The sequence below is a fragment of the Felis catus genome, chromosome B4 (assembly GCF_018350175.1).
Source record: "Felis catus isolate Fca126 chromosome B4, F.catus_Fca126_mat1.0, whole genome shotgun sequence".
Classification (NCBI taxonomy): domain Eukaryota; kingdom Metazoa; phylum Chordata; class Mammalia; order Carnivora; family Felidae; genus Felis; species Felis catus.
In genome coordinates this window covers 110,390,031-110,412,310 of record NC_058374.1, presented here as the reverse complement: position 1 = coordinate 110,412,310, position 22,280 = coordinate 110,390,031, and the positions used below count along the sequence as shown (strand labels likewise).

The 22,280-nt window shown below is 34.2% G+C and overlaps 1 protein-coding gene across 4 annotated transcripts in view; it reads right to left on the bottom strand.

Annotated features, from left to right (window-relative positions):
• TMTC3 (transmembrane O-mannosyltransferase targeting cadherins 3) overlaps positions 1-22,280 on the bottom strand; it is a 60,343-nt gene that overhangs the window by 19,119 nt on the left and 18,944 nt on the right. For all 4 annotated transcript variants that reach the window (XM_006933916.5, XR_002743960.2, XR_002743961.2 and 1 more), the window contains exons 3-9: positions 19,648-19,866; positions 17,641-17,740; positions 13,838-13,953; positions 13,219-13,391; positions 7,242-7,494; positions 2,075-2,223; positions 172-292 (exon numbers count right to left, since the gene is read on the bottom strand). In XM_006933916.5, the coding sequence (XP_006933978.3) occupies positions 172-292; positions 2,075-2,223; positions 7,242-7,494; positions 13,219-13,391; positions 13,838-13,953; positions 17,641-17,740; positions 19,648-19,866 (1,131 nt within the window). The remainder of the gene's footprint in view (positions 1-171; positions 293-2,074; positions 2,224-7,241; positions 7,495-13,218; positions 13,392-13,837; positions 13,954-17,640; positions 17,741-19,647; positions 19,867-22,280) is intronic.

Sequence of the window (22,280 nt, the reverse complement as noted above, 5' to 3'; positions counted from 1 at the left end):
TCAGAGCCCTGGTTATGGTATATATTATATAAAAAACAAATTTTTATTAATCTTTTGGTGAAGTACTTAAAATTGACAGTTAAATGTCTAATTAAATGTAAAAACATCTTAAACATGACTATAAGAAATAATTAATGACATACTTTTCTGTCATTCTGGGTAATACTTTACCTTCAAGGCTGACATAAACAATGTATATTCAGACTCCCAATCCCAATTTCTGTGGAGTGTTTTTAAGGCATGAGTGAATATCACCATAGACAGACAAACCCAGGATAACTTTTTTAATACACTGTTTAAGAGAAAAAAGCAGAACAAAACCAACATTATCTATATCACCAGAAGCATTTTACCTTTTACAATAGAGGTAAGAAATATGTTAAATATCCCCAAATATCATGTTTGAGTTTATTTTAAGGAATGAGGATCCTTCTAACAATCATCCAACTTCAAAGGCAACACCAAAAAATTAAATATTATGCACACTGCCTTCTACTTCAGTCTTAAATTATATTAAATATTCCACTATTGGTCTCTATTTCAAAAAGTCTGCTTAAGTTTAATGACAAAAAAACCGATAAACCAATTTTTAAGTATGACTTTTTTTGGGGGGCTTTTACTTACAACTTGAACATTTGTAATTGTGTTTATCAAGGGTCAATTTTATCATTGGCTGTATTTTAAAAAATTTTGGCTTACCCAGACTGCATCTATACCACAGATTATCATGACATTCTTTGAATATTTTTACATTCTAAAGCTAGAGTTATTTATGATAAGTCATAGTAAAACTAACTCTTTATATAATAGATACAATATAGCTTATATAGCTTTAGGCTAATTATTTGGGAAACAATTCCTCATGTATAAAAAGGTTACACTTCAATAATCCCTATGATCACATTCATTACTAATGTTCTCTGAGTCTATTTTTTTGTCTCAGTAACACAGTTCAACTTCTTTCATTTTGACAGACCCACTTAATCAGGATAAGAGTGCATGGATCAGAAAGAAAATGGACACTGGAGGCAGTAAGATGTAAATGTGAATCAAGAGTCTACTATTTACTAGCTGTGTGATCTTGAGGTAATCTGGTTCAGTAATCTGTATGAGCTTCAATTTTCAAATGTGCACACCAGAGTTAAGGAAAGTTAGATTAAATGAGAAAACAAATCTAAAAGGTCTATCATGGCTCTTGGCACCTGGGAAGCACTCAAAAACTGGTAGTAATTATAACTGGATAAATGGGTAGAAGTTAAGAGAAAAGGCTTGGTAGATGTTAGCAAAAATTGTAGACATGGATGAGATCATCCAGAGAGAATATGCAATGTGACAAAATGGCTGTGAATAAAACTCTGAGAAATAAATAAAGAGCAGTTATAGCAATAAGAACCTGAGAAGAGTCTGAACAGAGATGAAGAGACATGAAAGAGAATTAGGAGAGACACTTTTTACAGATGCCCAGGAAATAAATTTTAAATACAAGCACTGACTGGATTTAGTTACTAGAATGCAATGATATAGAGAGAAGTCAGAATTCTGTGTGTTGAAGGATGACTAGAAAGTGAGAAAGCAGAGTCGGTGACCATTTCTTGCATATATACAATGTGAATATTCTGTTCCTTAGTTGTTAGTTTGAGGCCTCTAGGACATGGTAGTTATGATGAAGATAGTGATATCAAATTACAGACTGCTTACTATATGCATTTTACATATATTAAATCAACATGACTCACTTAAATAAGAAGCCTATATCTTAGTTCACTGCATGTGGAAATGGCAATGGTAATTTGTAACTGTAGTCTCAATAATATCCTTGTTTTCATTTGGGTCTAACTCAAGGTGTGTTAGGTTTCAGGCTTACAACAAAATTATATAAATAAGAGAAAGAACATAGGGTGAGGTGGGTGCCATGGAGCTTTCTTAACTTCAATTACAGAAATATGAGGAAACGATCAAGATGGAAAATAAAAAGGTATAAAAATATGACTTATAAAACTAAACACTTTAGTTAAATGTATCACACTTAATTCTATAGTTTGTAAGCATTAAATGAACTAACATTTTAATTCACCTTTTGTTTGATATTTTCTGCCATCCATGGGCTACCAAAATACAGAACCCCATGCTAGGAACATATAATACTCGCTCAGCAACAACAAATCCCACTGGGAAGAAAAGGTTTGATGCAGGAATAAATGGTAATGCCATTAGACAAAGTGCCTACAAAGAAAAATAAGATATTTTATTTAAAAAATATGTGGACATTCAATAGCAAAATCCAAATATTGTATCATTTAACTTGAATGATAAATGACTATTAATTTGAATGGTTCACTGTACTGGTGGACCATTTTTAATAATACTCTAAACAATACTAGTTTAAACATAAGGAAGGCAACTTAGGGATAGTAATAACAGATATCAGGATTATGTCACCAAAGTGAGATCAAGCTAGAACTTATAACCAGAGATCATCCAATTAAATAAAAAAAATTTTGGGGGAATATATATAAATAAGGCAATTTTTAAACATCCAACTAAAGTACGTGTGGTAAAAATAAACTGATAAAGATGTTAACAGGTTTTAACAAAAGAAAACCAACCATACAAGTTTTTATAATTTTACTACTGTAACTATTCAAATATTGGAAATTGAGGAAATGACATAAGGTATACTTCAGACAAGACAGTAGACTACTACTTCTGTACCCCAGCATTACTTGCATAACATTCTGATGGATCATATACATTTAACAGTGGCTTAGTATATACACAAAAATAAAACTGCCCCATTAAATAGTAGTCTTTTATTCTACAAGAATTTCTAAAATTCTAACACTGTACATTGAAATAAAACATCATAAAAATGCTTAGATTGTTTTTGCCATTTTGAAAACGAGTTAACATAAGGTTGCTAGATTATAAAGCCATTAAAAAGATAGGATACAAACAGCTAGCACACAAATAACTTGTGAAAAGAAGTTGGTTGTTATTAAGACACCTGTTTCTATAGATATCTGCTTCCACAATTTGTTACCCTAATTTGTTTTATAGTATCTAACTGAATAACTGCAAATTGTTCCTTCAGCTTCAGAAGTTTGAGTCTTCTAACAGTTTGAGAGGAAAGATTGTTTTTCCTTTATTATATTTTATTAGCAAAATATAGATACAAAGATGTGTATTTCTCCATCACAAATTAATGACTTGTAATGAGGAAATAACTCTAAAGCACTACCAAACTGCTCAGTATCATGATAATTTATAGATCTAAAATTTCAGTGTTTTCTTTTTTGATCAAAAAGGTAAAACATTCAGAGTACATAATTCACTTTCCATTTCCCAGGAGTGCTTGATAAAAATAACCAGCTAGCTGCGAAAGAGACATTCCAAAATATGTAGTCCTTTTCTAAAAACAAACAAGCAAACATTTTTTTTAAATAATTCATGGCTTCCTTATAGCAATTTTATTTAAAAGAATTAAAAGTGTTAAATTCATTCAAAGATGCATTGGTTGTGATGCATAAGCTGCATACACAAAAAAACAATCTCACAAAAAACCTACAGGTTCCTAGATAAGGAATGCCTCTAATTAACTTAATGAAAAGTTCTAATATGTTCTCTACTGGTATATGCTAACCTAGGTAACTATGGCTACCATAAGTTCCTCTTCAGTAACATAAAATTCTCTTTAAAACAACAGGTGTTAGGAGTGCCTTGCTGGCTCAGATGGTTAAGTATCTGACTTCAGCTCAGGTGATGATTTCATGGTTTGCTGGTTTGAGCCCCATGTCAGGCTCTGTGCTGACAGCCCAGAGCCTGGAGTCTGCTTTTGATTCTGTGTCTCTCCCTTTGCCCCTCCCCCACTTGCACTCTGTCAAAAATAACATTAAAAAAAACAACAACAACAGAAAAGAAAAGGTGGTAGTGGAAAGCTCACAGAGTTTGGACAAATCTCTTTGACTTCTTATTTCTTATGTAACATAATAAGGTAAACCACTCAATCATCTTGCCAATCAGTGTTTCTTCATAAAAAGGGATTAATAACTGCTTATATTGTTGATACATATGGCATTTTATTTAGTAAGTGCTTATCATGGTATCTGGTACTTGGCAGGTACTCCTTTGATCTACTCAGTCCCTTCCAAAGATCTTCAGAAAATATCACCATAAAAAATAACCTGTTTAGTACTCTCTTAAGGCAGTACTTAAGGTCACAATTGTTCTTTTATACACATAAAATAAAATTTATGTAAATCTATGCTTACTTCACTGGCACGATCCTCTCTTTATTTTTTATTCAGCTTACATTACATAAATCATTACTTTATTTGCCCAAATTTTAAATTCACCCAACCTTCCTTATTTTTCCTTTCTTTTAGCAGAACCTCGGCTTTGGATGTGTTCTACCATATATCTGCTTTGCATTTACCTGAGCAACAAAGCACTACTAGAGACAGTCCCAAAGCAGAACAGATCAGTATCATCAAAAATTCATGGTCAACTTCAAAATGATTCTTAAGACTGCTCAGAATTTCTAGGTTTCTTTGGTAGGCTCATTCCCACTCTCCTAGATTTTAAATCTTGATTACTTAAACTTCTGATCCATGACATTTTCAGCAGGTGACTATACTTCCAAACATACAGAGAAAACTACACTCATAAAACAAGAATTCCTTCAATTCCCTGCTCCTATACCAACCAACATCCACATTCACATGTATTTCCATCCATTCTGCGATATAAGAGGCATCTCCATCTGTCTCAGGCCAAACCTGAGCTATATCTACATGGCCCTTGCTCCGCACAAATCTCACAATCAGCCATCCCTTCATTTACTCAGCCACTTTCTAATCAACTGTATCGTTCCTATCCATATTTAAATATGCTCTTGTCTCCCCAATCTTAAACATGTCCTTTGACAACATATATTTACGTTACCATTATGTAACGTTACCATTCATTATGTACTTCAGGTGTAAATCAAGTTCCCACACTCTTACGAAAGCACTTTTATAGTGGGGGTATGAAGTAGCTCGTTTTAACCCCACTTAGTCAACAATTCAAATCAATGAGTATGTTTTTGCAAATCAACCCATTATTGACATCCCTTGCTTCTAAAAGTCAGCCAACTGAGTACTCCAATGAAAGTGATTCTCCTACTTCTGAAGGTACACCAAATCTAGATCTTCATGCTTCCTCCAAGCTCTACATGAGATCAGTCTGTGATACTTGAAGTCGGCATAGTATTCTCTCACTTAGGTAGTAATAAATTCAAGTTTGCTCATCCTCTGAAATATTCAAAGTTGAGTTACCCTATGGGTTGGTTATCTACACTAGCAATCTTCACGTCCTCATCTCCTAATCAAATTTTTCCACAGAAATAAATTTAATTTAAGTAACTAATACACCAAAAGAGGTAAAATATGACTGATCTCACTTTTCTGCTTCACAGCATCTGTTAGTGATAACCATTCCATCTTCCTTAAAACATTTACTTACCTTTCTGTCCACTTGGTCTAGCTCTTACTTAGGTTCATTCTCTTCTACACAGTATCTAAATACAGAAGGTCTTTTTTTTTTTTAATTTATTTTATTTTTATTATTTTCTCAAGTTAATATACAGTGTGGTCATGGCTTCAGGAGTAGAACCTGGTGATTCATCTCTTACATCTGACACCCTGTGCTCATCTCGAAAAGTGCCCTCCTTAATGCCTGTCGCCCATTTAACACACTCCTCACCAACCTTCAGTTTGTTCTCTGTATTTAAGAGTCTCTTATGGTTTGCCACCCTCTCTGTTTTTATCTTATTTTTCCTTCCCTTCTCCTATTTTCATCTGTTAAGGTCCTCAAATTCTACATATAAGTGAAATCATAGGAGATCTTTCTCTGACTGACTTATTTTAAGCAGGCTCTGCACTCAGTGTGGAGCACAGCGTGGGGCTTGAACTCAGGATCCTGAGAATAAAATCTGTATTGAGATCCAGAGTCAGATGCTTAACCAACTAAGGCACCTAGGCACCCCCAAATATAGAAGTTTTTTAAAGACCTACTTGTAGGTTTCTTTTCTTTTCACTCTATCTAGCCCCTTCAACTATCTACTGAGGAAGAATTAAGACCAAATACTCCAAGGCATTAATTATGCGTATGAATTAGCTTCTATTCCATGCATCTACAATGGTAATAGCTGATTACTATCTTTGAGAACAGTGACAAAACCCCAGGTGAGAAACCTCTAAAATCGCCATAGACTTTCTTAATCATATCCTGGTTTCAATTACTATCTCTACGCCAATACTGCAATCATTTTTTTATGTGTAGCTTAGGCGTCTCCTCTGAACTCCAGGCACCAGGTGCTATTCAAATTCCCCACTAGGATCAAACTCAACAGATCAAAAAATAATAGTAAATATGATCTTTCTCCCAAACCCTATATTCTTTCAATTGTCTCTATATATCAGAGATTAGCTTCAAATTTTTCCAAAATGCCAATTCCCTGGTAATCGGGAAAATGCTGCCTGGTACACAGATCACAACAAAAAACTTTTAGTGAATGACTAAATTAATCTAGTGACTGCAGCCAGGTATGATGTATTTGTAAAGTATTAGAAACACTTTCTGGCATGTAGCAAATGCTCAAGAAAATGTTAAAGATTATTATTGTCTTCAATAACTAAAGGAAAACAAAACTGTTAGAAGTGACAGCAAAGTAAGAAAATTACAAAGAAATACATCCTGAATAAGAAGACTTTGTACATAATCAGAGTCCTCTGAACATAGTAAAAAATAACTCATAGAATAATGAAGTCTTACTAATGAGAACTAAAGAGCTAATATGTTTCTAGCTGTCTACCTTACATGACATTCTTCTCTGTGTCAAGAAAACAAAGTATATAATATGATCCATTTCCTCAAAAAAAGTGTATAATCTACTTGGATAAAGAAGTAGAAGATAATGATGCCAAAAGGGATGCTTCATGATTTCAGAGTTCCTACCAAATAGGGAAACTTATAACCAGTTTTTATTTTACATGCTGAATATATATGCCTGCATATGAAATTCTGATATGTGTATATATATATATATATATACATATATAAAACCTAAAATAAATTAATAAATTAGGGTGATGTTGAATAAACAAAAATACTGTTTCTAAGAAGATGCTTTGACAAATTAAAGGTGGTCTTTAAATCAACTGAATGTTGTATCAATTGAAAAATTAAGAAAGTTTTCTTACCATTAAAACAGTCTTGGAGGAATCACCAGGGTATCTGAGACTGAATACCCCCAAAGCCCCCAAAAAGCAAAAGAAAATAAATGTGGCAAGATTTCGAATATCTAGAAATGATTCTATAAGTGGTATTGTTCCCATGGTCCAATCACAGCACAGTTCCGAAGGATTTAATAGAAGCCAAGCATTCAAGGGAAGGAGGTAGTTAAAAGTTAGCTGCCTTGTAGGAGTTGGGCTTACAGCAGCTGGGTTATCAAATCTGTAAAAAGATTAAAAAAAAAGTTATTTAATCTAAAACACGTTTCAAACACAAAATTAATATGTAACATATAAAAGCAGTATTTCATATGTAATCTCACTTAAAATGACCAAGTATTTTTTATGAATACCTCAGTCCTCACTGGAGTTCAAAATGTCCAACCCTTATGAAATATCTAGTTGAGAATCTATGAGGAATGGTTGGAAGGGCAACTAGATCAGACATGTGCACCCTGCAGAAGTGCTTTCATTAAATTATAACCTGATTAAAAGTAAAAAGAACATTTTAATAGACTCGTTGTAGGTGCTGTACGAGTGCTTCTGAGAACACTAACCAATATTTTCTTCTGCATGAGATGCTTCTTTCAGCACTAAATGCTAATAAAAATTATGCTTCCTAGAAAGAAAGGTTTTCTTTTGTCATGGACAGAAAAAACTGTATCACCTATGAGCTTTTCCTCTTTGCTTAGACTTTTAGGAAGCTGAAACCAAATTTCCAGTATAGAATAGTAGCTGTATTTCCCTATGTAACATTTTATTTGTGTTCTACTTTTTCTCCTACTATATACTAACATAAGCTTATACTTTTTTTTCCAAGTTTTTATTTAAATTCTAGTTAACATACATGGTAAAACATATGTGGTTTCTGTGTAGAATTTAGTGATCCATCACTTATATATAACTTATATATAACAGATATAACTTATATATATAAGTGCTATCCCAAGTGCCCTCCTTAATGCCCATCACCCATTTAGCCCATCCCCCACCCACCTCCCTCCATCAAACTTCAGTTTGTTCTCTATAGTTAAGAGTCTCTTACAGTTTGCTTTTATCCTATTTTATATTTGTCCAGGCTATGATATATTACATGTATGTTTCATTAATTCAGTCTGCTTCTTGCAAACTAAGTCAAACCATAGTCAAATCATTTGTTAAGTATATTTCAAATGAATGGCTTCAGATACTCATTTCTTTAGGCTACATTCAAAATTTTATTGGTTTTGTTAATATTAGTCTTTAAAAGCCCAATTTCTCATTTTATAATGAATGAGTTAATAAAAAAAATCAACCTCTACCATTTATTTGACTTGGTCTTCTTAAAAATTCAAATGGCTGGGAAACAGTAAATACTATTTAAACAAATAACATCATTTTTAAAACTTTCATATTTGAATGTCTACATATATGAAAAATAACAAATCTTGAGTCAAGGCTTGAATTATCAAATAACAAACAGAACTGAACACAAGGCTGTCTTTTTTCCTATAATCCACTATTTGAAGTTCAGTTTTATAATTAATAGTTTATTTAGAATAGCTGATTTAATAACTGTACTATAGAAAAAGAACATGTGGCAAAGCATGTGAAACCATATTATAGTCAACTTCACCGATAATTTAATACAAGAAATTTATATATACGCATACTTTTAAATGCTTATATTTGGAAAATATGTATTTATATGTAATATAATCCATATAGCAATCCACACATACACAAAATACATTAATACATATAAACCACATTATCATACTACAGAAATGGAGATAAAAACAGTTGATGCAAATTCTCTAAAAGGAATAAAAACAGTAACACTGAATATGAGGGTAAAGAAGGAAATATAAAATATTTATAGTTTAATCTCTTTTCCATATTTTACTATTTAAATAAGTTGGTTCAGTTTAGCACAGCTAGACTCAGAAGTAAAAATTCATGAAATTAGGAAGTAATTATTCTTCAAAGAAAAAAATGCTACTGAAAGGAATATTGCATGGAAATGTTAAAAGATCTTGCATGTAATGTTAGTCACTTAACTAAAATTGGGTAAGAAACTAGTATAAATTTCATTTTATTTTTTTTTTAACTTTTTTATTTTTTTGAGAGAGAGTGTGAGTTGGGGAGGGGCAGAGAGAGAGGGAGAGAGAGAGAGAGAGAGAGAGAATCCCAAGCAGGTTCTGCAATGTTAGGGCAGAGCCCCAATGCAGGATTCAATCTCACAAACCATGAGATCATGACCTGAGTCGAAATTGAGAATTAGATGCTTAACCGACAGTCACCCAGGTGCCCCTATAAATTTCATTATAAATTTTACCCTGAAAAAGGTGAAATGGGAAAATGCTAAATGTTAGAGCAGGAAAACAAGATATGTAGACTGTTAAATTCAGTATAACTTTTGCTTCTAGTCTTTTTTTTTAATTTTTTTTAATGTTTTTATTTTATTTTTGAGAGAGAGACACAGAGTGCTAGTGGGGGGAGGGGCAGGGAGAGAACGAAACACAGAATCCAAAGCAGGCTCCAGGCTCTGAGCTATCAGCAGAAAGCCTGATGTGGGGCTCGAACTCACGGACGGTGAGATCATGACCTGAGCTGAAGTCGGACACCCAACTGACTGAGCCGCCCAGGCGCCCCTTTTTGCTTCTAGTCTTAAAGGAGAGAAGAACTGGACAAGACATAACACACTTGGGTATCAGGCAAAGAAAGACAATGATACCCAAGAGAAGGAAAACAAATGAGGGAAACCCTACCTGGAAAGTTCAATACTTAGATACAGTTCTTAGTCTGTGGAGCATTGAGGGAGAACCCAGTGGAGCCAAGGAGTATCCCTGAGTTGTGAAGATGGAACTGGGATCCCTAGGAGCCCAGGTCGATAAAGTCAGTGGGGGAGAATACCAGAGAGAAGAAAGCTGCTGAGAAAGAGAACTCAGATTTGTAGAGGGTCTCCTTCCAGTTTGTAGTACTGATCAGAACCGATCAGCATATATATATGGAAATACTCAAGGTCAGTGTAGTGGGTTGAACCATGTCTCTCAAACATTCACGTCTATCCAGAACCTCAGATTTTTTTCCTTATTTGGAAATAGGTTCTTTGCCAATGTAATTAGTCAAGTTAGGATGAGGTCACACTGGATTAGGGTGAGCCTTAAACCAAATGTATAATCACTGCAGTGATACAGCAACACACCAAGGAATGCCAAAGACTGCTAGCAACCACTAGAAGCTACTAGGAAAGAGGCATGGAACAGACTTCTTCCTGAGAATCTTCAGAAGGAACCAACTATGCCTGACACAGTTTGGACTGTGGCCTCCATCACTTATGTAAGAGAATAAATTTCTGCTGCTTTAAGCTACCCAGTTTCTGCTAATTTGTTACAGCAGCAGGAAAAATAATAGAAATAGGAAACTACCTCTCAAACGAATTAGATAAAAATTCTCAAATGCCATACAGAGCTAGGAATAGTTCCTCAGCAGCCAGAATAAAAGCTCTCATAAGTCACAGTCTATCAGACAGAATCAGTAGTGGAAGAAAATTACCTCTATCATAAATGCTGCTGTGGTCTCATATAACAAAGCTTAAGAGCAAGACTAGAAGATGAAACATCTCTCAAATAACTTAAATGCATCCCAAAATAAAGCTCTAAAATATTTATAGGAATATATTAAAGTAAAACTCACATATGGCATCTACTAAAAAATTACTGGGCATGTGAAAAAGTAGAAACATATAATCTATGAGGAGAAAAATTATTCAATCTAAGAAATGACACACACAAGAAAATTAGTAGATGAAGACATTAAAGTACTAGAACATGTAAAGACATGAAACATAGAAAAAAGGCTTAAACAGAATTTCTAGAGATGAAAACTGTCTGAAATGAAAAAAACTAGAAAAAATTAAAGGGAGATTCGACATTGCATAAAAAAGACCAGTGAACTTGAATGCAAAGCAGAAGAAACTACCAAAATGAAAACGGAGAAAATAGTTTTGGGAGGGGAATAAACAGAGCATTAGTGTGACAACTTCAAAAGGCCTAATTTACATGTAATTGGGGTCCTAGAAGAATAGAAACAAATTTCAATGAGTAATGGCTAAAACATTTCCAAAATTTACATACTAAAACATACAGATTCTAAACTCAGTTAACCTAAGCACAGTACACAAGAAAATAAAAGGGTAACTAGAAGTTTGTATCATTTGACCACCTTCACCCAAATTTTGTTATATGATAAGTATGTCCTACAGTAGTAATATGCAGCATGGGGACTACAGCTAATAATACCATATTACATATTTGAAAGCTGCAAAGAAAGTAGATCGTAAAAGTTTTCATCACAAGAAAAAAATTCTCTGTAATTATGTGTGGTGATGGATGTTAAGTAAATTTATTGTGATAATTTCTCAATATGCATATACTAAATCATGACACTGTATACCTAAAATTCATATAGTGTTATATATCAGTTATGTCTCAATTTAAAAAATAAAATAAAAAGAGAAACAATGGTGAGGAGAAAATAATAAAAGCAGGCATAGAGAAAAAGACACACTATATGCAGAAGCACAAAAATAAAGATGACAGAGGTTTTCCCAGTAAAAACAATGCAAGCTAGAAAATAGTAGAGCAACATGTTTAGAGTGCTGAATGCAAAACAGTCAGTGTAGAATTCTAAACTCAGGGAAAATCTTTTTCAAAAACAAAGGTAAAATAAAGATATTTTTATATACAAAAGCTAAAACAATTTGGCATCAACAGACCTACAGGTCAAGAAATGATAAAGTCCTTTAGTCACAAACAAAAATGGTACAATACGAAAATCACATTAAATGTAAATGGCTGAAACACCTCATTTAAAAAACAGATTATCTGATCAAACAAAAAAGGAAGACTCAATTATATGCAGCCTGTAAGATATCAACTTCAAAGATACTGATAGTAGTGCCTGGATGGCTCAGTTGGTTAAGTGTTCTACTCTTGATTTCAGCTCAGGTCATGATCTCATGGTTTGTGGGATTGAGACCTGCCCTGGGCTCTGTGCTGACAGTTCAAAGCTTGCTTGGAATTTTCTTTCTCCCTCTCTCTGTCTCTCCCTGCTCTCTCAAAATAAAAAAAAAGGTATTGATAGATAAAAAGTAAAAAGATGGAAAAAGATAAACCATGTAACTCTAACAAAAGATACATAAAGTGAATTTCTGAGTAAAGATTATTACTAAGGATAAAGAAACTCATTAATAAAGGTAAAGGGATTAATTCATCAAACATTATAATCCTAGATGTTAACCACTTGAAAATAGAGCTTTAAAACACATGAAGTAAAAACTACAAGAAGAAATAGACCAATCTACAATTATAGTCAAAGATTTCAACATCCTCTACTTAATAATAGAACAAGTAGATAAAAATCACTTAAACTATATAAGACATCACTTAATAACCAATTAAGTTAAAATAGGTTAAAGTTTCATTAGGTTAAAATCATTATTTCTATTCGTTGGTTTCATGAGTGTACTCAATATGTCAAAATTTACTAATTTGTACATTATAAATATACGCAGGTTTTAAAAAAATATTAATTATACAAAAAGCTGTTAAAAAAAAACTTCAATGTAGGGGCGCCTGGGTGGCTTAGTCATTTAGCAGCCAACTCTTAATTTCAGCTCAGGTCATGATCTCATGATTCATGAGATCGAGCCCCGCATTGGGCTCTGTGCTGACAGCGTGGAGCCTACTTGGAATTCTCTCACCCTCTCTCTCTGCTCCTCCCTTGCTTGTGCTCTGTTTTTACTCTCTCTCAAAATAAGTAAATAAATAAACATGCAAAAAGAAAAAAAAACTCAATGTAAATCAAACATTTCTATTATAATCACTGAACATCAAGAGTTAAAGAAAGAATGAAAACAAAACAAAACAAAACAAAAACAAAAAAAGAACCAGAATTTCCATACCTGGTGAATACTGGAAGTTGGGACTGAATGACCTGGACTCTAATCACAACAAGTAATAGTGTACTGAACATCAAAACAATGAGTTTTATTAGTGTCTGCAGCATAGAAAATGGAATATTACTCTTCCCCCGGAAAAACTGTCCGGCAGTAGTACATAATAATGGCAAAGTATACTGCAAAAGGAAAAAAAAGTTTTAAATAACAATATACTACAACGTTTTCAACAATGCAATACATTCAAAATGCAAGATTAGATATAAATTGACTGTAATTATAAAATCAGTATGGAGCAATGTGTGGAACTGATAAGGAATAAAACTGAGTCCAATAATCTTACCCAATAATGAATCATATTGGACGGTATTACTGTGTACATTTCCAAATTACCTAATGATTCCATTATTGAAACTGAAACAACAGTCTTAAAAAACTGAAGGAGTTATAAAATGTTAAGTAATTTTCAGTGGCTACGAGGACAAAATATGCCAGTTTCTTGCAAATTTTTGGTAACATTATTGGTAAAGAGACTAATTTATAATGACACATTTAGAAACCAAGTTTATTATCATCAAATTCAAATAGGATAAAAGATAACAATAAAAATTGTATTTCTCCTTACCCCCTGGGCAATAAATACTTCATACACACAGCAAATTCCCACAACTGTTATTCCTTGTTCTTTACACAATGTTGCAACAGCAACTAAAACCACTGTCAAAGCAATTGGAGTCCATACTGCAATTTAAGAACAGAAAAATATAAACTACACAAAACAATTTTATAGTATCATAAATGAATATTTTAAGTTATACAACTGCTGGACATTACTAAAAACCTCCTGATTCTATATTCACATTTGTGTTATTTCCCATTAACCTATACTTCATATTTCAAAATGTATTTAAATGTTGTGATTTTATATACCCAAAACAAAACATCGAAATGTATAACTTAAACTAAAAAATTTTTGTAGAGAGGAAAATTATCTAATGAAATGTTTTTAAAAAGTTTATTTAGTTTGAGAGAGAGAGACAGCATGCACGCATGCATGCACGCACACGGGGGGGGGGGGGGGGGGGAGAGAATCCCAAGCAGGCTCCCTGCTGTCAGCACAGAGCCCAAAGCTGGGCTCAATCTCAGGAACCCTGAGATCATGACCTGAGCTGAAATCAAGAGTCAAATACTTAACCGACTTAGCCACCCAGGCGCCCTGAAATACTAATTTTTAAAACAAAGGTAGGGTGGCCAAATTGGAGAAGGGAAGCTTAAAGGCTGGAGTGTTGTGATTAATGAACCATGTATGTGAAATGAAGGCAAATTCTTTAAATTATTACACAGACATCTATATGTTTTATTATATCTGTCATTTATTAAAAACTTCAAACTGAAAACTACTAAGCAAAGTAGAATAACATTCTTATTTTAAAGAGTATAAAAACTGAAACAGATAAATAGAATTTAAATTAATACTACTCTTTTAAAAAATCTGCATTAGAGGGCACCTGGGTGGCTCAGTCAGTTAAGTGTCAAACTCTTGGTTGCAGCTCAGGTCATGATCTCACGGCTTTGTGGGTTCGAGCCCTGCATTGGGCTGTGCTGGTAGTGTTCCTCTCTCTCTCTGCCCCTTCCCTTCTTGCACTCTCTCTCAGGATATATATACATGCACATATATATGTACATATATATATATACTTAAAAATACTATCAATAGAATATTCATAAGTCCTACTTAAATAGAAAACCTACTTCATCAACTTTAAGCAATATCAACTAGTTAGTAGTAATAATTTGATTCAAGAAGAATGAATTTTGAGAATAATTTCATATCTACTAACTTGCTTTATGACTTTGAACAAGTTTTCTGAGCTTAAGTTTTCCTACTATAAAATATGACCTCCAATTCTTTTCAAGTTAAAAAAACATATTGCAGTATAATTGTGTGGCCTCAGGTTTACTTATTAAGAACATTAATCAGAGCAAAATCTCAAATAATTGACTTAAATCCAAGTATAAATAGAAAAATAATTCATGAGTTTGATATATCTTCTTTTGTTGTTGGGCTTACTACAGAAATTCATTTATTTTTGAAATTGTTTTCAACTTTAAAATACTCTACTGATTAAAATTACTGAAAGAAAAACAACTCAAAAAACCTTCAAACACTATTGGAGATACCCAGTAAAACAGTATTCCTTTCCTCAAAAAAAAAAAAAATCTCATATTCTAGTCAGATCAAAACCATCAATACAAAAGTACATTATACCAAGGAATGAAACATAATGCTAAATTCCGTAAGAAATTCATACAGGAAAGAAATCAGTAGATGATTATTTACAAAACAAGCTGAACCTAAAGTTGAACCTTGAAGATATATACACAGAAAAACTGGGGAAGAGGTATGCATGCATAGAGAGGAGGAGGGAATAAGCTTAGCAAATGAATGATACAGAGAATAGTATGAATGGAAGGGTATGAATATAATAAAAATTAGTGGGAAATAACGGCCTTGAAAAGATATTTAAAACAATGTATCAAATGGCTTGTATAACCAGTTGAGCATATATTATTTGAGTCTCAAAATCACTCTACTGTGATATAAGGGAAGATGTAATCATGTGCATTTTTAAGAAGAAGAAAGAATTTTAGAGGTCCAAAAAACAGTCATGCACAATAAAGAAATCAGGACTTTAACTTGGTTCTTCTGACATTAAATTCAGAGCTTCTCCTAGTTTGTAATTCCACTCCAAGACAGAAAGCAAACAGCTGCATTCTGTAATGCTGGATTCAATCTCAGCAACTAACAGCTCTAATAAAGGCAAAAGCTTTATTGAAACCAGTCACTTCAGTTCTTCAACTTTTGGTGATTACATTACTGTATGAACACATACTTTGATTTTATAAATAGATCTCTGGGGTTAAAGTTAACCATGTGTAATTCTGTCCAAAACAAGTCCCCCTGCTAGATACACTAACAACACTTAAAAATATACACGTATAAATACAGAATCCATTTCAATCATTAAAATTCATTCCAATTTCAAAATATACGTTTCTAAACTGAATTTTACATGTATAAAGATACAAACCTTTAGCAATCACATATATTCAAATAGTTATTTTAAGTATCTACTACATTTTGTGGAGGAGAAAGATAATAGTCATATAAACAAGATTTATTTGTTAACTGATGATCTAAGTGTTAATAAAGAAAAACAGAAGGTGAAGGGAAATAGAAAGGAATGGGAAGATGAGTGGTGCTGCTAATGGCATCTGAGCAGAAACCCAAAGTAACAGAAAGAAGCAAAGGCCCTGAGGTGGATCATGCTTTCAAAATGGGTGTGGGTCATGAATAACCTAGAATTTAAAGTGATCAAATAATTACAAATTGGAAACCTTTGCAAGGACACATATGTTAAATAGTGAATACAAAAGATGATGACAAATCTGTTTATGGTCTCAAGTATAAAATTATGTAATGTGGAATAGGACTATGGGAGTTAAGAGGACAGAGAGAGGTCCAAAGCAGGCTCAGCACTTTTTTTAATTATAATTTAATCGCTGACTTGGTCATTTGCTCAACAAGTATATACTGAACACCTACTGTATACCAGGAACTCCATTCCAGGAAATGGAGATAGAAACCTACCTATATTACAAATCTAAGACAACACTAAAGGTGTTTGGCTAAATCACTTATTTGTTGAAACTTAGTTTCCGTTAATGTAAAATTAGGCCCCTTATCATCAGTACTTTGGGTTTATAGTGAGAAAATTCTCCAATGATGTAGGGAAAAAAAAATTAGAGTTAAAGTTTAGATCAACCAAATACAGGTTACTATTATGTAAAACCTCTTTCAGGTCTATTGTTCACACAAATCATTTTTATTGCCTGGAACTTGTTTTCTGATAATAGCTGGCGTAACTAGGATTAATGAGCTAATGTGTACAAAGCATTTTCCAGGGTGGGCCACATGGTAGGGACTCCATAAATAGCTGAACTATGATCAACACCTAATAAAAGTTATATTCTAATAGGCTTTCAACTTTATCTAAACAATACAATTCATGGCCTTCACAGGTGTTATTACAGAAAGACAACTGAAGTATTAGTACTTGTATCTCTGATAGGTAACAACAGATGGAACTAGGAATGACTCTAAAACTCCTATACTCTAGGGTAAATTTTTTAAGTTAAATTAAACACAGAATCTGTTAGTCATGATAAAATATAAACTGCATACAAAAATAATTTTTACTATTGACAATGTTGCATATCAATTTCGTATGTTCATACGTGCTGAAATAGTATAATATATAAAGATAAACCCAAGTGTGGCATATATTTTATAACAAATAGAGTAAATAAAAATTACTTAGCAAGTTTTATATCTATAGAAAAAAAAATTAAATGTTAGACACTTACCTATGGAATTATCTGGTCCTTTTGATTTGGTATATGACAAAAATGCAGCTAGAAAAAAGATAGATGACAAAAGTTCTGCTCTTCCTACAACACCGGTTACCTAAAAAGGGAAAGGGAGAGGAGTTCATATTAATGAAGAGCCTCTTGAAAATTTAACTACCATATATAATAGGAACAGCACTTTAGAAATTAAATTGCCATAATTTTTCAAGCATGTTTCAGTTTCTTAGACATTCTTTGAGTGCCCTCGTGTGGTGAATCTGTGTATCTTCCATAAAAATATATTTTCCAGTGACTCTACAATAGTTCTATTATCATCACTATTTTGAAATAATTACAGACCCACAGGGAGTTGCAAAAATAGATACAGAGAAGTCCTGTGTACAGTTTACCCAGCTTCCAACAGTAACATCTTACATAATATTAGTACACTATCTAGAGTAGGTCTTAATTAAAAAAAACAAAAAACCTAAGACCTTACATATTTTCTTAAAATACAAGTGTTCTTAAAATATAAAAACATCATAAATTCAGTAAGGTCTATCTCAAAATAAACTTATAAACTAAAAACAATGAACTTTAAAAAGCCCTTTTAAATTCTAAAAAATTAAATATAAAACCCTCAAACCTCTTCCTTTAAAGTATGCCTGAGTGCCTGAATCAGTTAAACATTAACTCCTGATTTCAGCTCAGGTCATGATCTCTGCTGTCAGCATAGAGCGTGCGTGGGACTCTCTCTCCCCCTCTCAAAACAAATAAACTTAAAAAAAAGAAAAAAAAGAGGCCAGTATATAAAAAGTTTGGGGGCGCCTAGGGGGCTTAGTCAGTTAAGCATTGACCCCTGATTTCGGCTCAGGTCATGATCTCTGTTGACAATATGCAGCCTGCTTAGGATTCTCTCTCTGCCTTTGTCCTACTCATACTCTCTCTCAAAATAAATAAACTTAAAAACAAAGTACTCTTGTGACACCTGGGTGGTTCAGTTGGTTAAGCGTCAACTTTGGCTCAGGTCATGATCTCATGGTCTATGAGTTCAAGCCCTGCATCGGGCTCTGTGCTGACAGCTCCAAGCCTGGAGCCTGCTTCGGATGCTGTGTCTCTCTCTGCCCCTCCCTGGCTCATGCTCTGTCTCAAAAATAAACAAACACTTAAAAAAATTTTTTTTAAATAAATAAAAAATTAAAAAAAGAAAAAAAAGTACTCTGAATTCACTGTAGAATTTAAAACAACCTATCATTTTTATAAACATATGGAAAAATATCTGTTCAATTAGACATAAAAAGGTTCAAGACAGTGAGAGACACACACACCCCTTCTAATACACACAGACATTCAAACACTTGGAATTTAAACATACACATTTTTGCTTACAACCAAAGCTCATAACAAAGCAATCGAACAGAGTCCTCTTTGCTCTGTTGTGCGCAGTTTTGGGGTTTCACGGTTTTCAAGAAAAATAGTTATAGTTTAAGTATGTCTTAGGAGGTACTGGCTGACAGACATATTGGCAACAGCAGAGACAGCTAACAATTTTGAAACACATGGCAAGAGACAACATGAAAAGTACTGGGTATCATCATTTGTTAGGATGTGTTTATGTTTACATATATTTTGATATATTTTCATCCTTTACTTAAATTTGCCTTACTAAATATTTCCTATCCTTTGAAACACAATGCCAAGTTGACAAATATTTTAAATCTATATTCATAAAAAAATTAGCAAAAAGACCTATATTCATTTATATTTTACATTACTAATCTTGAGCAATTATATCTTATACCCTTAAATAATAAATGCTTGTTTCAAAACTTCTTTTAAATTTAAAAATTTTATGTAACCTAGAAAGTTAAGACTTACACTAATTAAAAAATCTTCAAATATTTGATTTAAAGCCACAGTTAAATTTTTTCTTAAAAATATATACCATTATAATCATTATGTAGGCTCCGCTAAAAAAAAAAAAAAAAGAAAAAGAAAAAAAATTGATTTCACAGTTTTACTTACTGCTTCTGTGTGTATTGGGTGCACTGCAAAAAGTAAAGAAGCAATGACACTACTCCTGTTGTCCAGAAAAAGTTTGCAGACTTTAAGAAATATCACACTAACCACAGCATGAAAAATCATATTTAGGAGATGATATGACATTGGTTTCAGCTCACTAAACAGATAATTTAAGCGAAATGTCAATACTGTTAAGGGACGGTAAGACTTGTGGCTTCTCTCCTGAAAGGAAAAAAACAATCATCATCATTAAAGTACCAAGGTTCTTCAGGGCACACAAACTAATTGCTGTATTTACTGTTGAAACTAGCAATAAAATAATGAAATGAATGCTCCAAGGATAACACAAACATAAAATATAGCTTTATAAGCTGTGTTTTCCTATTTCCTTAGTCCCACAACATGGCAATTTCCTCTCCTAAATATAATGAAGAATCAACAGCAGAGGAAGAACATTTGACTTTTAACTCCTCTTTAACACACAAATTAAAAAAAGAAAAAAATAGGGGCACCTGGGTGGCTCAGTTGGTTGACTGTCCGACTCCTGATTTCAGCTCAGGTCATGATACCAGAGTTGTGGGATCAAGTCCTGCATCAGGCTCTGCACTGAGGGGTGGAGCCTACCTAAGGTTCTCTTTCTCTGACCCACTCTGTCCCTCCCCCCACCCTCTTGTGTACTCTCTAAAAATAAAAATATAAAATAAAATAAAAATATAATAGCACTGATCAAATTAGACCGAAAGATTCCTTCCAAAGCCTATATCCCCATCTATACCAATACCAGCATTTATATAACTGCTGGCTAGCTCTTCAAAAGGAAATACAAGAATTAAGTGTTTACCAGCACAGTTTAAACGGTGAACTCTCAAAATGATACTGTCTAGTTGTTTTATGAAAAATACCTTTGTAATGTATACACCTGAATATATTAAGCCAAAAACTCACTAAATACTACACAGAGGATAATACAAAAGCAAAAACTTTCTTAGAGAACAGAAAACTTTGTTATGATAGTCTCTACTGGCAAGAAATCAAATTTTATGTGAAGTTGCTGAATTTCTTTACAAACTGTAAGGTTCACTTAACCAGAAAAGTTTTACTGTAAGACAAAATTAAAGCCGATTTAAGAATAAAACATAGGTCAAAACCACATAAAATATTATCCTAGCTATTTTTAAAAATTTTAGCTCGGAAAGATGGCGGTGTAGGAGGATGCTGGGCTCACCGTGTCCTGCTGATCACTTAGATAGATTCCACCTACACCTGCCTAAATAACCCAGAAAATCAGCAGAAGACTAGTAGAACGGATTCTCTGGAGCCAAGCAGAGACAAGAGGCCCACGGAAGAGGGCAGAAAGGGCAGCGAGTGGTGCGTGCTACATGGACTGGCGGGAGGCAGCTGGGGCAGAGGGGCAGCCCGCCGGCCAAACAGAGGCCCCAAGTCTGGCTGGCAAAAGCGGAGGAGCCAGTCGGAGTGTGTTCTGACAGCAAGAGGGACTTGACATCTGGAAGGTTATAAGTTAACAGCTCTGCTTGGAAAGCTGGAAGGCTGGAGGAAAACAGGAAGGAGAGTTGTTGAGCCCCTGAGGCGCTCACCAGGGCCATCTCCCTCGCCCACCCCCCAGTCGAAATCCCAAAGGGAACCAGTTCTAGCCAGGTAACTTGCTTGCACTGTGAAACCCCAATGCTGTCCTTCTGCAGATCCATCCCTCCGGCAGCAGCAGCAGGTCTGACTCCCTCCTGTTGCCGCAGGGCCCCTCCCATAGGAGATCATCAAAGGATAAGCGAGCTGAGACTGCCCCTCCTGCCCCTGTGCACCATGCCTACCCACCCCAGCTAATATGCCAGATCCTCAGCACCACAAGCCTTGCAGTATGCAAGTAGCCCAGACGGACCACGCCACCCCACAGTATATCCCACCCCTAGGCAAGGGGAAGAGAAGGTACACACCAGTCTGACTGTGGCCCCAGGAGTGGGCTGGGGGCAGACATCAGGTCTGAGTGCGGCCCTGCCCACCAACACAAGTTATTCAAGACAGCACAGGGGAAGTGCCCCGCAGTCCCACACCACTCCAGGAACTATCCAAAATGACGAAACGGAAGAATTCCCCTCAAAAGAACCTCCAGGAAATAACGACTGCTAATGAACTGATCAAAAAGGATTTAAACAATATAACAGAAAGTGAATTTAGAATCACAGTCATAAAATTAATCGCTGGGCTTGAAAACAGTATACAGGACAGCAGAGAACCTATTGCTACAGAGATCAAGGGACTAAGGAACAGTCAGGAGGAGCTAAAAAATGCTATTAATGAACTGCAAAATAAAATGGAGATGACCACGGCTCGGATTGAAGAGGCAGAGGAGAGAATAGATGAACTAGAAGATAAAATTATGGAAAAAGAGGAACCGGAGAAAAAGAGAGATAAAAAAAATCCAGGAGTATGAGGGGAAAATTAGAGAACTAAGTGATGCACTAAAGAGAAATCATCTACGCATAATTGGTATTCCAGAGGAGGAAGAGAGAGGGAAAGGTGTTAAAGGTGTACTTGAAGAAATAATAGCTGTGAACTTCCAAGATCTGGGGAAGGAAAAAGGCATTGAAATCCAAGAGGCACAGAGAACTCCCTTCAGACAT